Source organism: Jaculus jaculus, chromosome 1 (assembly GCF_020740685.1).
Source record: "Jaculus jaculus isolate mJacJac1 chromosome 1, mJacJac1.mat.Y.cur, whole genome shotgun sequence".
Classification (NCBI taxonomy): Eukaryota; Metazoa; Chordata; class Mammalia; order Rodentia; family Dipodidae; genus Jaculus; species Jaculus jaculus.
Genome location: NC_059102.1, coordinates 332,656,321 through 332,671,492, shown reverse-complemented (window position 1 = coordinate 332,671,492; position 15,172 = coordinate 332,656,321). Strand labels below are relative to the sequence as shown.

Genomic DNA, 15,172 nt, shown 5'->3' with positions numbered 1-15,172 from the left:
TGGTAGGGGCTGGAGAAGTGGTTCAGTTGTTAAAGGCACTTACTTGTAAAGCCTGATGGTCTGGGTTTGATTGTGCAGTACCCAAGTACAGTCAGACACACAACCCATGTTTATGTGGCATTAGTTTGGATTGGCAAGAGACCCCGGTGCACCAATTCACACATGATAAATAGAATTTAGAAAACATGACAAGCATTAAAAGTGACCCTGAGATGAGAAGCTGGGTCATTCTCCTGTGCTGTGTGTCTAAGCCCGAGAGTGACCCTGATCAGCACCTAAGGGATGGCGGGCAATGGAGTTCAGAGTAAGGGAGGAGTTAAAGAGGCAGGAAAGAAAGCAACTCAAAAAGTAGATCATGGGCTGGAGAGATGGCCTGAAGGTTAAAGGTGCTTGCTTGTAAAGACTAACGGCCTGGAGCCCAGTGTGGGGGCACATGTCTTTATTCACAGCACTTGAGAGGCAGAGGTAAGAGAACTGTGGTGGCACACGCCTTTAATCCCAGCACAGGTAGGATTGCTGTGAGTTCAAAGCTACCCTGAGAATACATAGTGAATTCCAGGTCAGCCTGGGCTAGAGCAAGACCCTACCTTCAAAAAAAAAAAAAAAAAAAAAAAAAGCAACAACAACAAAGCAAACAAACACTGATGACCTGGGTTCAGTTCCTCAGTACCCATGTAAACCCAGACGCACAACGTATCTGGAGTTCATTTGCAATGTCAAGAGGCCCTGGTGTGCCCATTTTCTCTCTCATCAATAAGATACTTAAACATACCAAAGCTGATCACACTATGTGTGGGTCAAGGAAACAAAGGTTCAGCAGGTGGAGGGGATGTGTGTGTGACATGAGGAAGAAAACTAGCAACATATCAAGTTAAAACAAGTCAGGCTGAGGTAGCATACGATTTGAAAACTCTCATTAAAGGAAAAATTTGAAGTTACGGCAAGGGCTATGCCCTGGAGCGCTTAGGAGGAATGCAAGTCATTATGTGGATGAGGTTACACACTCACTGAGTCTAAGTTTACACAGACACAGACCTGCTGCCTTCACTTCCATAGCAACTGCTACCTGTACTCCAAGGGTGCCTCACCTCATCAACCTTTATCCATCAGCAATTTGACCACTATTTATGCTTTTGTAACTCCTTACCTTCGTAAACAGAATGCATTTCAATTTAGCCTTTTCTTATTGATTTTCATCATCATAGTGAGACAAGTGAACATTTTTCCATCTCTTACTGATTTTGTTGTTACTACTTTTCATATACCTACCAACACTTCGTAACTGCTACAACACAGACTAAAGCAAGCCCAAGAAAGATTGGGCAACAAACCCAGAGAGCCTGATTTTTACCTAACTCTTACCTCCTGAGGAAGGTTTAAGGTTCCTGTGCTTTATCTTGTCATGCGTTAAGGAGTAGGGATTATAGCAGAGTTTTCATATCTCTGACTAGAAGAGATAACCCCCATTACCTGATGGCAGCTAACTGAGGCTCTAGATATCCCAAAGCCCTCACAGCCACTGAAACTCACTGTCTCCTACACAAAAGAGGTTTTCCTTTTTTGGAGTACCAAGTACTAATCCATTTTTTTTCAAGTAGATTTCTCTAAGAATGTGAAATTCTCTAATAATCATTACCTCTTTTTTGGCTTCTTTTTTAGGATCATAATCACTATCATTCCCATCCATTGGGTGTGTTTCTTCCACATCATCATCACTGAAAGAAACAAAGTTTGCAGCTATAATTTTCTGCTTCTGTTTTATTCTAGTGCTCTTATCACAATGTAATACAGCTTCTATTTTTTTGTTTTGTTTTTTGAGGTAGAATTTCGCTCTAGTGCAGGCTGACCTGGAACTCACTATGTAGTCTCAGGGTGGCCTCGAACTCATGTTGATCCTCCTACTTCTGCCTCCCAAGTGCTAGGATTAAAGGCATGCGCCACCATGCCTGGCCAGTTTCTAAATTTGTTTTGTTTTCTTTTGTTTTTTGAGGTAAGGTCTCATTTTAGGCCAGGCTGACTTGGAATGCACTCAGTAGTCTAAGGGTGGCCTCAAACTCATTGTGATTCTCCTACCTCTGCCTAAGTGCTGGGATTAAAGGTGTGGTGCGCCACCCACACCCAGCCCAAGCTTCTAAATTTTCAACAACTATTCCCTGACAGAACAACAAATGTCATTAGGAAGATGGACCTGTAGTATAGATTTCTGAAACGTTAAGAACTATGTTTTGGGGCTGAAAAACTGGCTTAGCAATTAGAGGCACTTGCTTGCATAAGCCTGGGCTAGGTTCAATCCCTAGTACCCACATAAAGCCAGATACACAAAGTAACATGTGCATCTGGAGTTTGTTTGCAGTGGCCCTGGCATGCCCATTCATGTTCTCTCTGCTTGCAAAAAAATAAAAAATTTAAATTAAAAAATTTTAAAAATTAAAAGTTAAAAAGAAGTATTTATGCTTACAGACTGATTTTAACAAACATTTGGAGATTGGCTAGGAAGACAGCATGTGCACTTTGATGAGTGCTTCTTTCAGGTTTCTAGTTTGAGAGTACAGACAAAAACAAAGAAACATGACAAATTTATACTGCCAAAAACATTCTGTCACAGTACTGGGGACACCAGTTACCCAGCCAAGAGTGAAAAGGACATTTTGCACAAAATCTATTGTGTGTGTGTGTGTGTGTGTGTGTGTGTGTGTGTGGTGTGTGTGTGTGTGGTGTGTGTGTGTGTGTGTGTGTGTGTGTGTGTGTGTGGTGTGTGTGTGTGTGTGGTGTGTGTGTGTGTGTGTGTGTCTGGTAGTGAGGGTTAAACTCAGCCCTTACACATGGTAGGCCAGTGTGCCATGACCACGCTATACTCCCGTTCCTTCTTCAATCCATTCTAAATACAGGTAGAAGCATGGGTTGAAGAAGTTCTTATGACCACTGGTCTCTTCCTCTCACAGTACAAACAGCATTAGAATAACTTCTGCTATACAGATATAAGCAACCCAATGAAATGGCCCTAGCAATATAATTGTAGAAAAGCATCCCACCTACCTGTCACCCTGATTATGTCTATTGGCAAGTTTACGAGCCTGGCGATCCATCAAACTTGTCCTTGAGCGAGTTTTTTTCCAAGAATAGTAATATTTTACAAGACTTGCAATTGTCTTATCTGGAAGCTTAAAAAAAATCATCAGTATTGGAAAGTTTAATTCATAAATGGATTGACAAAATGAATAGCTGGATATTATTCTTGAAGAATCAAGATATAATTGAAAAATATTTCACGAGTTCCTGTGTGAATGAGAGCTAACAAGTAAACTGACGGTAGTTACATACCACACTCACCAGCATCACTGTCATTTCTGAATGACATGACTGCTTGTTCTGGGAGGAGGGGTCTGTGACACACGGACACAGTGAGGCTGTCCACAGACATCTCCAGGACCGCCTTGTTGGTGTTCAATATTTGCTTCTGTTAAGAGTTACTAAAAAGGGCTGGAGAGATGGCTTAGCCATTAAGGCACTTGCCTGTGAAGCCCTAGGACCCGTGTCCTATCTCTCTCCAGATCCCACGTAATCCAGGATGTGGTGGCACACTTTAAAAAAAAAAATTACTCAATTATTTTTCTCTTCTCCAAAATTTGGAGCTTTTTGAGACATAACTGAAATTGCAACAAAGCTTATCTACAGATAGACTTCTGTTTTGAGTATATTCATTAATTTTCACTAATACCTCTATCTAGTGCTATTACACTTTCATAACTTCATGTTAAAAAATCCTTCATTCACTAGTAATCTCTCCCTACTCTCTCCTTCCCCAGAGTCCCTGGAAATCACTAATTTACTCTCTGTGTGGGACTTGATTATTAAGGACATATATATATGGAGACACCAGAATGTGTTCTTTTGAGTTTATCTTCTATGTTTTCAAGAACAGCTTGTCATTTCTTTTTTTTTGGGGGGGGTGGGGTTTCAAGGTAGGGTCTCACTCTAGTCCAGGCTGACCTGGAATTCACTCTGTAGTCTCAGAGTGGCTTCGAACTCTCGGCGATCCTACCTCTGCCTCACAAGTGCTGGGATTAAAGGCGTGCACCACCATGCCGGTTTAGCTTGTCAATTCTTAATAATGAATAACTTCACTTTAAATTTGGGTCTTAAGATAGTAAACATCTGGGCGTGGTGGCGCACACCTTTAATCCCAGCACTTGGGAGGCAGAGGTGGGAGGATCGCAGTGAGTTCAAGGCCACCCTGAGACTACATAGTGAATTCCAGGTCAGCCTGAGCTAGAGTGAGACCCTACCTCGAAAAGGAAAAACAAACAAACAAAAGATAATAAGCAAGGCACACAGCTGTTAGCCACTAACTGAAATTTTTGAATACTGAAACAATGAATGATCGAACACTGATTTGTCACACCAGCAAACAAAGGCTCAAACTGTCTTCCAAAGTGCTCCTTTCAATTATGAAGATGTCTAGATATAGTGGAAAACATTATTTAATTTCCATTTGCTCTGACTAAAGTTGAGTAATGTACTAATTTCTCAGATTTGCATTATTTTGATACAGTACTAAGTAAAAATTTAAGAAATATAGGCATAATACTAAAGTTTAGAAATGGAACAACTGCCAGGCATGGTGTTGAACGCCTTTAATCCCAGCACTCGGGAGGCAGAGGTAAGAGGATTGCTGTGAGTTCAAGGCCACCCTGAAACTACAGAGTGAATTCCAGCTCAGCCAGGAACAACCATCACAGTTAATAACTGCTACACTCATGTGTAACTCACTAAAATGAAACAGCACACAGTTTTCATGTACAAATGAGTATACAAAACAGAGTATACTAAATATACTTAAATAATTTTAAATTAAAGTGGAAAACTTTATGTTTAATATTTATGAAGTATTCAACAGTAGCACACAATGTTGTCTGGGATGAACTGTAGTAAGCCAAACTGTCATACCATTTGCTGAATTCTGTGAAAGCTCTTCCCATGAAAACTAAAGGCTTGTTCAAATAGGACCTTATCTTCCACCGTCCACTCGTCCGGAAAGGGAGTGAAGTTAGGGAGATCAGCGAGGGACTTCTCAATGTTGTGTTTATGCCAGAACAGCATGCCAAGCGCCTGTGAAGAGAAACCGCCCCCTTTGATTAACTCTTCACACACTTACGGAAGATAAGTGCAAACTAGATTTAAATTTTTTTAAATATATTTTTTAATTAATTAATTAATTTATTTATTTGAGAGAGACGGACACACAGAGAGAAAGACAGATAGAGGGAGAGAGAGAGAATGGGCGCGCCAGGGCTTCCAGCCTCTGCAAACGAACTCCAGACGCGTGCGCCCCCTTGGGCATCTGGCTAACGTGGGACCTGGGGAACCGAGCCTCGAACCAGGGTCCTTAGGCTTCACGGGCAAGCACTTAACCGCTAAGCCATCTCTCCAGCCCTAGATTTAAATTTTTTAAGCCTATGACACCAACTAAAGATATAGTCAAGTTGGGGCTTTTTTTAAATTTAACCTTAAATTTTTTTTTAAATTTATTTAAGAAAGAGGTAAAGAGAAACAGAAAGAGAGAGCGAGAAAGGGCACACCAGGGCCTCCAGCCACTGCAAATGAATTCCAGACACATGTGCCATCTTGTGTATCCAGCTTACGTGGGTCCTGAGGAATTGAACTTGGGTCCTTTGGCTTTGCAGGCAAGAGCCTTAACCACTAAACCATTTCTCCAGCCCAAGTTGGGGCTTCTAACCAGGGTGTCCATATAGCAAACCTCACTTACTCATTTCTTTTAAATCAGGGCTTTAAAATAGTGTTTACATATACATATTAGTTGCAAAATGTAGGAAAAACAATGAACTGATTTTTAATTTCTAAGACAGGTGTGTAGGCTCATAGCAAGACTTCTAACTCATGTATTAATTTGTCAATATGCAGGAGGAAATATGCTAGAAGAGAAATATCCAATAATAAAGAAATTCAGTAGTTACATTAAGCTATTAATTATAACACAAACAGAAATGCTCAGTTGTGACTTAGCAGAGAAATATTAAGTATTAACTTTTTTTTTTTTTTTCTTTTTGAGGTAGAGTCTCACTCTAGTACAGGCTGACCTGAAATTTACTATGTAGTCTCAGGCTGGCCTTGAACTCACAGTGATCCTCCTATCTCTGCCTCCTGAGTGCCGGGATGAAAAGTGTGCACAACCATGGCTGGCAACATTAACCTTTTAAGAATATTTTTACTTATTTGCAAGTACAGAGAGAGAGACAGAGAATAAGCACTCCAAGGCTTCTTGCCACAGCAAACAAACTCCAGATGCACTGCCACTTGGTGCACCTGGCTTTATGTGTAGGTACTGGGGAACTGAACGAGGCCATTAGGCTTTGCAAGCACATGCCTTTAACACTGAGTAATCTCTAACACAAGCTTTAATTTTTTCAGATTTTTTTTTTGGGGGGGGTTCGAGGTAGGGTCTCACTCTCTAGCCCAGGCAGACCTGGAATTCACTATGTAGTCTCAGGGTGGCCTCAAACTCACAGCAATCAACTTAGCTCTGCCTCCAGAGTGCTGGGATTAAAGGCGTGTGCCACCATGCCCGGCTTATAGAAATTTTGTAGGGGCTAAACAATTTCAAGACACAAGGATACTTTCACAGCCAGGTGAGGTGGCACCTGCCTTTAACCCAAGCATTTGAGAAGCATTAGGAAGGCTGTCATGAGTTCGAGGCCACTCTGAGACTACATAGTGAATTCCAGGTCAGCCTGGGCTACAGTGAGACCCTACCTCAAAAAAAAAAAACAAAAAAAAAACCAGGCTGGAAAGATGGCTTAGCAGTTAAGGCATTTTCCTACAAAGCCAAAGGACCCAGGTTCGATTTCTCAGGACCCACGTATGCCAGCTGCACAAGGGGCACATGCATGTGGAGTTTGTTGGCAGTAGCTACAGGCCCTGGTGCGCCCATTCTCTCTCTGTCTCTCTCTGTTTGCAAATAAATAAATACCATTTAAAAAAAAAAAAACAGTACTTTCACTACAATTGTGTCAATGTAATATTTTACCACACATATTTTAAGGGCTCATTATTATCAAAATATATATATACACTGAATTATTAGATTTAAAAAACTTTAATGACAGTAATTTCTAGAAATTACATAACTTTTCCCTCTATTGTAAGTAGTAGGCTTCTATTTCTATGACAAAGTATTATCATTTAGGGGATCAGCTTTTACTCTTTAAAAAGAGAGGTATCATTTAAGTAGTGACTTTAAAAGCAAATTTCTATATTTTGATAATAAATTTTAAAGTAAACATGAAATGAACACATGCATACTCAAATTTTAAAAGAGAAAACTTTCTCAAATAAAGAGTAAACAGAAAACAAGTCTTAAGAACAAAGCAGGTACTCCACACAGTGGTGCATACCTGTAACCCCAATACTCAGGAACCAGAGGAAGGAGGATCACTACAAGCTCAAGGCCAGCTGGACTGCCTAGGGAGTTTCAAGATATCCAGGGCCACATAGCTAGACCCTGACTCAAAAATTGGGCTGGAGAGCCAAAGGACCCAAGTTCGATTCCCAAGGACCCATGTAAGCCAGATGCACAAGGTGATGCATGTGTCTGCAGTTCATTTGCAGCAGCTAAAGGGCCCCGGTGTGTCTATTCTCTCTCTCTTGCTGTCTGTCAAGTAAGTAAAACCAATAAAAAAAAAATTTTTTTTAAATGACTACCCTCAAAACAATAAGGAGGGAAATCAAATGCTTCAAAATCCTCCCAAACAGTCAGGGTTAGCTATATAAGTAAAATAAACATTTGCTTCAAAAAGTGACTTCAGCTCACTGTGTTACACACTATAAAGTTAGCTTTTGGCAATTCCATCTATAGGTGCATTACCTTTCTTCTTTAACAACAAATCTATCTACTTTAATGCTGATTTTGATAAAGGTTGTGATGATACTCTGTTGAAATGAGATTTAAGAATATCTAATTCAGGGCTGGAAAATTGCCTAGTGGGTAAGGCACTTGCCTGCAATGCCTAATGACCCAGGATCAGTACCCACATGAAGCCAGACACACAAAGAAGCATATGTGTCTGAAGTTCATCTGCAGCAGGCAGAGGCCCTGGCACACCCGTCCTCTCTGTCTCTCTTCTCTCTGTTTGCAATAAATAATTTAAAAAGTGTCTATCTACTTCAAAGGAGGGAACAGTGGTACATATCTCTAAGTCCCAGCAGACTGAGGCAGGAGGACTGACCTACAGTTGGAGACCAATCTGGGATACACAGTTAAGACATGGTTTCTTTTTTGGGGTTTGTGTGTACAGAATGTGTGTGGTGTGGTATGGTGTGGTGTGGTGTGTGCTGTGATATGTGTGACACATTGTGTGTGTGAGTGTGTACCCCTGTTGCTCAACTTTGTTTTCCCTTGAGATGTAGTCTCTCATTCATGCCATTTTTGGTCACCAAGCCCCGGCAACCCCTTGGTCTCCACACCCCCACCCACCCCACCCCAGAGGACGGAGTTATAGACATGTATGGCCACAAGCAACTTTGGGGAATCAACTTGTCTCAGGCCCTCATGCTTGCAGCAAGAGCTCTTATCCACCAGGCCACTTCCCAGCCCAAGACCTGGAATATGAAGTAAAAAGGGTTCTCTGCGTACAGCATACCTGCTCCACGTTGTAGCCATGCTTCTCCTTTGCGATTGCGATATATTCATCCACTGAAATGAAACAGTGTCTACAATTACTCAGCTTTCTCAGATCCATGAATTTTTTTAATGAAATAAAATAATTTGTTATTCCAGATTAAAGAAAATAGCCAAAGTCACTTCCATGACACATTACTAAAACAGACTAATACAAACATAATCCAAAGCTCATGAGGTTTACAATTTTACTTAATATAATAACAATCCTAAAACCATGTGATATACTTATTAAATTTGATGACTTCAATATCCTTATTGTTACATGCTTAAAACCATCAGAGTAGAATAGAATCTAATTATATTGTAACTTTTGTTTCGTAGTACAGTTTACTTGAAGACACTTAACAGTTTACAACCCTTTATTTATCATACTTGGCATTGGCCCAGTCTTTCCCAGCCCATTTCTGATTCCTGTATTAAGGACTAGTTATAATTGTGCAAGCAATACAGAATAAGTATGGCTCTGTAGCCCTATCTTTCAACTCTTCCTGTTTATTATACATGTGTTTGAGTATTCTAGTTTCATTTATCTTCCAACAAAATTATTCAGATAAATAATTTTCATAATGATATTTCAAGACCTCATTGCTAAGTAGTCTGCTATATTCAGGATACAATTTTATGCAAAGTCCATAAACCTCTCCTTTATCCTTTACAATTAATTTGTAGAGCTGGGCATGGAGGCACACACCTTTAGTCCCAGCACTTGGGAGCCAGACGTAGAAGGATTGCCATAAATTTGAAGCCACCCTGAGGCAACACAGTGAGTTGGAGGTCAGCCTGGGCTAGAGTGAGACCCTACCTCAAAAAAAATTTTTTTTTCTATGTAAGTAATTCTTTAAACATATTTTTAAGAAGCAGATTTCTGACCTTTCTGCCTGATCTTAATTTTAGTTTTGCCAGTGTTTTTTACCTTTGGTGACATAACTGGAATAACTTGAACTTGCTGGATCTTAGTTTCCTCCTTGAAACCCATGATAAAAACAGACATTTCTCTTGTGATTCAATGAGTTAATATACAAAAAAAAGTTCAGAAGAGCAGTAGGCATGTTTTAAGTACTATAATTATTATTAATATCAGTGGTTTAGTATATGAATCTATTACAATATCATTGTGAATATTTCTTTATCACCAAGGTATAATTTGGTATGGGAAATCCAAGTATTGTATTTTGACTATATTCATTTAAATACATGAGGACTATATGCCAATTAAATTCAACGAAACTATATTATATTCCTTTAGATACAAAACTACACAGTATCAACAGACCAGAGTGGCTCTCAACCCTGGCTGTGGATTAGCATCAGCTTGGGATCTTTAGGCTTTACCTCCAAGGATGTGGATTTGACTGGCTTGACACTGGACATCAGCACTTTCCAAAGAAAGTCCCCCAAGATGTTCCAGTACAAAACACAAGCAGAGGGTGAGATCACTGCCACAGAGCCCACTGGACAGTCCACATGGACACCAGGACAGGCTTGCTTTCAGCATTTTGTTGCTAAGACACAGACCATCATATTCAGTATGACTAAAGAAGCAAAATTCAAGGGTTCCCTGATGTTCACTGTGTGAACAAAACCTTTCCATAAAATGAGGACTGAACCTGGGAATGCCAAGTCTCTTCCAGATTCGGAGCATGCAGTTCCAGGACAAACCAACAACTTCATGTTTTCTAGTAAAAATGTTTCAAAGACACATCATTGCTGGCATACCAGCAGGGAGAACTTTGGCTGGCATTTCAGAACTCTTTAACTAGAAGGATTATCAGGTATATTCTTATTGCATCAATACACATGATCACACTTACTACGCACATGGTACACAGAATGTCATTAACTTTCTTAACTAAATAAACCATAATGAGACATCTTGAAGATGTTAGAAAATTCTTCTGGGGGGAGGATTATGTTAGGGTCTCCCTCTAGCCCAGGATGACATGGAGTCCCCGGCTGGCCTCCTACCTCTGCCTCTCAAGTGCTGGGATTAAAGGCATGCATGCCCCTATGCCTGGCTGTGACTCTCTGAGAGACAAGTTTACAGATAGCTGCCAGAATGGCTGTTCTGTGCGGTGGCTGTAGCCATGTCATGAATTCAATGGAAATGAATGGAGGGTGGGGATCTTAGTGCTGTGACCTGTACATTTCCTGTATCTGATGTGTGGCAAGGGATCAAGGCTGCTGCACCACGCTGAAGTCTAATGCCACATCGTGATTCAAGAAGTGCGTGGTCAATGATCCAGAGGGTCTCCATCCAGAAACAGAGGGCAAAGTTGACCTGATGGCCACTTAAGTCACTTCTTTACCCCTTCCTCTCTCAAATGGTAACAAGAGTGGGCTGGCTCTCTGAGGTTTGGAGGCATTTTTTTTTAAATAGCTCCATAGACTGAGGGGAGCCTGTGCAGGTGTCTGCACAGTAACTACCTCCTGCGCCTTAAGACTTAAGCAGCAATGCCATCGGATCCTAGGCTTTGCATTCTTCATAGGCCTGACACAAACTGTTATGGTGAAACCATAAAATATTCTAATATAACAACCTCCATTAAAAAAGAAAACAAAGGTAAAATCCCTTTTAAGGTTTTGACCATCAAGTACATCTCAGAGCAACTTACGCCTGGCATCCGGGACGGTGTGGCAGGGAGACCACACAAGCATCCCTCCATTGTCTTTGTCCGGGTACTTGGTGGCACCTAGGGAAAAATTAATGACTTTCACTATGATGGATTTTACTTATATTCATAGAAAATACAAGTAAAATGTTAGTTATTTTAGTACCAACAACTGCAAAAGCAGATAAAGATAGAGAAGGTATAGAAAAACAAAGAGAAGAGACTTACATTAAAGAGTAAATAACCAATCTACAAAAATTAAGAATATGGGCTGGAGAGAAGGCTTAGCAGTTAAGTTGCCTGAAAAGCCAAAGGATCCAGGTTTGATTCCCCAGGACCCATGTAAGCCAGATGTACATCTGGAGTTTATTTACAGCAACTGAAGGTCCTGGCGTGCCCATTCTCTCCCCCTCTCTTCCTCTCCCTCTCAAATAAATAAATTTAAAAATTAAGAATATTTTGTAAATGTTGCCACTTACCTACCTTAAGTCACAGAGATTTTCTGAAATGCATTACACATCTCTACCTCTTTTTGTTGGGTTGGTTTTTTAAGTTTATTTATTTATTTGGGAGGCAGAGGGAAGTAGGCAGGGAGAGAAAGAATGGGCACACTAGGGCCTTCAGCCACTGCAAACAAACTCCAGATGCACATCTGGTTTACGTGGGTCCTGGGGAATCAAACCTGGATCCTTTGGCTTTGTAGGCAAGCACCTTAACTGCTAAGCCATCTTTCCAGCCCTGTTTCTTTTTTTGTTGTTGTTGTTGTTTTTTCTTTTGAGGTAGTTGTCTCACTCTAGCCCAGACTGACCTGGAATTCACTCCGTGGTCTCAGGATGGCCTCAAACTCAGTGATCCTCCTACCTCTGCCTCCCAAGTGCTGGGATTAAAGGTGTGCACCACCACACCTGGCTCTGGCTATCCCTACTTTTTTTTTTCTTTTCAATTTTTTCTTTATTAACAACTTCCATGATTGTAAACAATATCCCATGGTAATTCACACCCTCCCCCTACCTTCCCCTTTGAAACTCCACTCTCCATGGTATCCTCTTCCCCCTCAATCAGTCTTTTATCTTGATGTCATCATCGTTTCCTCCTCTTATGAAGGTCTTGTGTAGGTAGCGTCAGGCACTGCGAGGTCATGGATATCCAGGCCATTTTGTGTCTGGGGGAGCACGTGGTAAGGAGTCCCACCCTGCCTTTGGCTCTTACAGTCTTTCCTACTTCTTGACAGAGGTGCTGTGGACTACTAACAGGTCATCGTTCAAAGCTCCAGCTTTGCCAGCTAGGGAATGCCTGCAGAACTGTTTTGTCCCCCTATTTAAAAGGGCCAAGGATGCTGATACTTTAAGATACTAGTGCCTACTTTCATGGCAATCTTATTCCTAAGTCTGCCAGATTTCCTCTTTAAGCTTCAATTTTTTACTTACAAAAACATGTGATGAGGAAAAGTCCAAGAAAAAGTTAAATTATTAATCTGTGAAAGTCTAAAAGCATGCTGTCTCTTCATAATTTATTTCTCATCTTAAACAATCTATAAATCAAAAGAAACCAAGCCCTATCAATATAAATGGACAACAAACAGGATGAATGAAAGCCTGACACAGCTACCTCAGAACCAACACATGCCCACAAATTCTTTTACTTTAAAACTTTTAAATATTTTATTATTATTTATTGATTTGAGAAAGAGGCAGGCAAACAGAGAAAGGGGGAGAGACAGAGGGAGCGCCAGGGTCTTCGGCTACTGCAAACGAACTCCAGACACATGTGCCATCTTGTGCATGAGGCTCATGTGGGTACTGAGGACTCAAGCCTGGGTCCTTAGGTTTCACAGACAAGTGCCTTAACTACTAAACCATCTCTCCAGCCCAATTCTTACTCTTTTCATTACTTCTGGGGTTTTCCAGGTGGAGTCTTACTTTAGCCCAGGGTGACCTACAATGTAACCTTAGGCTGGCCTCAAACTCTCAGCAATCCTCCTAAGTGTTGGGATTAAAGTACACCACCACACCAGGCCAAATTCTTTTAATTATACAGGGTCTTTTTCTGGGTTCTACCCTATTCTTGGATGCAAGTTAAATAAAACTACTAACTTATTAGGCACTTCTACATTTTAAGACAATTTATTTATGAATACATTATAACTGACTGTTATGAGATAGACAGCAATTACCACAACTGGCCAACTCCAAAAGTATTCATACAAAATGGCAGCAGAATTTTGAGGGTAAACTGTAATTTTTTTTAAATAACATATTCAGGCTGGAGAACATTCATTACTAAAATCTCCATACAGAGTGGCAATCTACCAGAAATAGTTTCATATCATTGAGGATTTATGAAGAATCATCACATATTGCTACTACATAGTCAAGGAAAAGGTTTTACTTGAGGGGTGGAGAAATGGCTAGTGTGGTCCAGAGTGTTCACCCTTATGCATGAGGGCCCGAGATTGACTGCAGTCAACTCCCAAAAACCATGTACAAAGCTGGCCATGGCCATGAACCTCTGTTAGCCCAGTCTGCAATAGTGGAAAGACTGGAGAATCTCTGGGCCATGCTGACCAAAAATGGCAGCTCTAGGCTTCTCTGAGAAAGACTCATCTGAGGAAGTATGTGGATGGGCAACAGAGAGGGGCATGAAATTCTCCTCTGGCCTCTGTGAGTGTGTATCTGCACATGCACAAACATGTACCTGGTACACAAGATACCACATCACACATACTCCACACACACACAGTTCAATCATCCAGTGTTAGTGAAATATAAAACTAAAATTACTTTTTGGCAGGGCTGGATTGAGGCAGGGTCTCACTCTAGCCCAGGCTGACCTGGACTCACTCTGTAACCCAAGCTAGCCTCAAACTCTGATTCTCCTACCTCAGCCTCCCAATTGCTGGGATTAAAGGTGTGTACCATGATGCCCAGCCTGGGGTGGATTTTTGTTGTAGTTGTCCATTTGTTTTGTGAAATCGTTCTAAACCTGTGTTTTATGGAAAAACAAGTTAAGGATGAACAAAATGAATTTTAAAGCAAAATCTTTCTTAGTATTGTCGAATCTTTCAGAAGATAAAAATTGGAGTTTTAAATATTTATTTATTTTATTTATTTATTAGAAAGAAAGAGAGAGAGGAAGGAGAGAGAGAATGGGCGCTCCAGCCACTGCAAACAAACTCCAGATGCATGAGCCATCTTGTGCATCTGGCTCATGTGGGTCCTGGGGAATTGAACCTGGGTCCTTAGGCTTATCAAGCAAGTGCCTTAAGTGCTAAGTCATCTCTTCAACTCAGGAGCTTTTAATCTTTTTTTTCAATCATTTATTTATTTTTTTATTTGAGAGCGACAGACACAGAGAGAAAGACAGATAGAGGGAGAGAGAGAGAATGGGCGTGCCAGGGCTTCCAGCCTCTGCAAATGACCTCCAGATGCGTGTGCCCCCTTGTGCATCTGGCTAACGTGGGACCTGGGGAACTGAGCCTCGAACCAGGGTCCTTAGGCTTCACAGGCAAGCACTTAACTGCTGAGCCATCTCTCCAGCCCGAGTTTTTAATCTTAATGAATTATTTAAATGTGTACTCAATAAAGAAAGTTTTTTTTCTTTAATATTTTTTATTTTTATTACAGAAACCAAGCAAGAGAGACAGACAGACAGACACAATGAATACGGGTGAACCATGGCCTCTAGCCTCTGCAAACAAACTCCAGACATATGTGAGACCATGAGCATCTGGCTTACTTGGGTTCTGGGGAGTTGACCCTAGGTTCTTAGCCTTTTCAGGTACGTGCCTTAAATGCTAATCCATCTCTCCAGCCCTGTTTTGTTTTTTGAAGTAGGGTCTTGCTCTCCCAGGCTGACCTGGAGTTCA

The 15,172-nt window shown here is 40.9% G+C and overlaps 1 protein-coding gene across 6 annotated transcripts in view; it reads right to left on the bottom strand.

Annotated features, from left to right (window-relative positions):
- The window catches only part of Rcor3 (REST corepressor 3), a 67,043-nt gene that overhangs the window by 42,054 nt on the left and 9,817 nt on the right, over positions 1-15,172 (bottom strand). For all 6 annotated transcript variants that reach the window (XM_045142412.1, XM_045142414.1, XM_045142413.1 and 3 more), the window contains exons 3-7: positions 11,311-11,388; positions 8,658-8,710; positions 4,948-5,109; positions 3,037-3,161; positions 1,637-1,715 (exon numbers count right to left, since the gene is read on the bottom strand). In XM_045142412.1, coding sequence (XP_044998347.1) covers positions 1,637-1,715; positions 3,037-3,161; positions 4,948-5,109; positions 8,658-8,710; positions 11,311-11,388 — 497 coding nt within the window. The remainder of the gene's footprint in view (positions 1-1,636; positions 1,716-3,036; positions 3,162-4,947; positions 5,110-8,657; positions 8,711-11,310; positions 11,389-15,172) is intronic.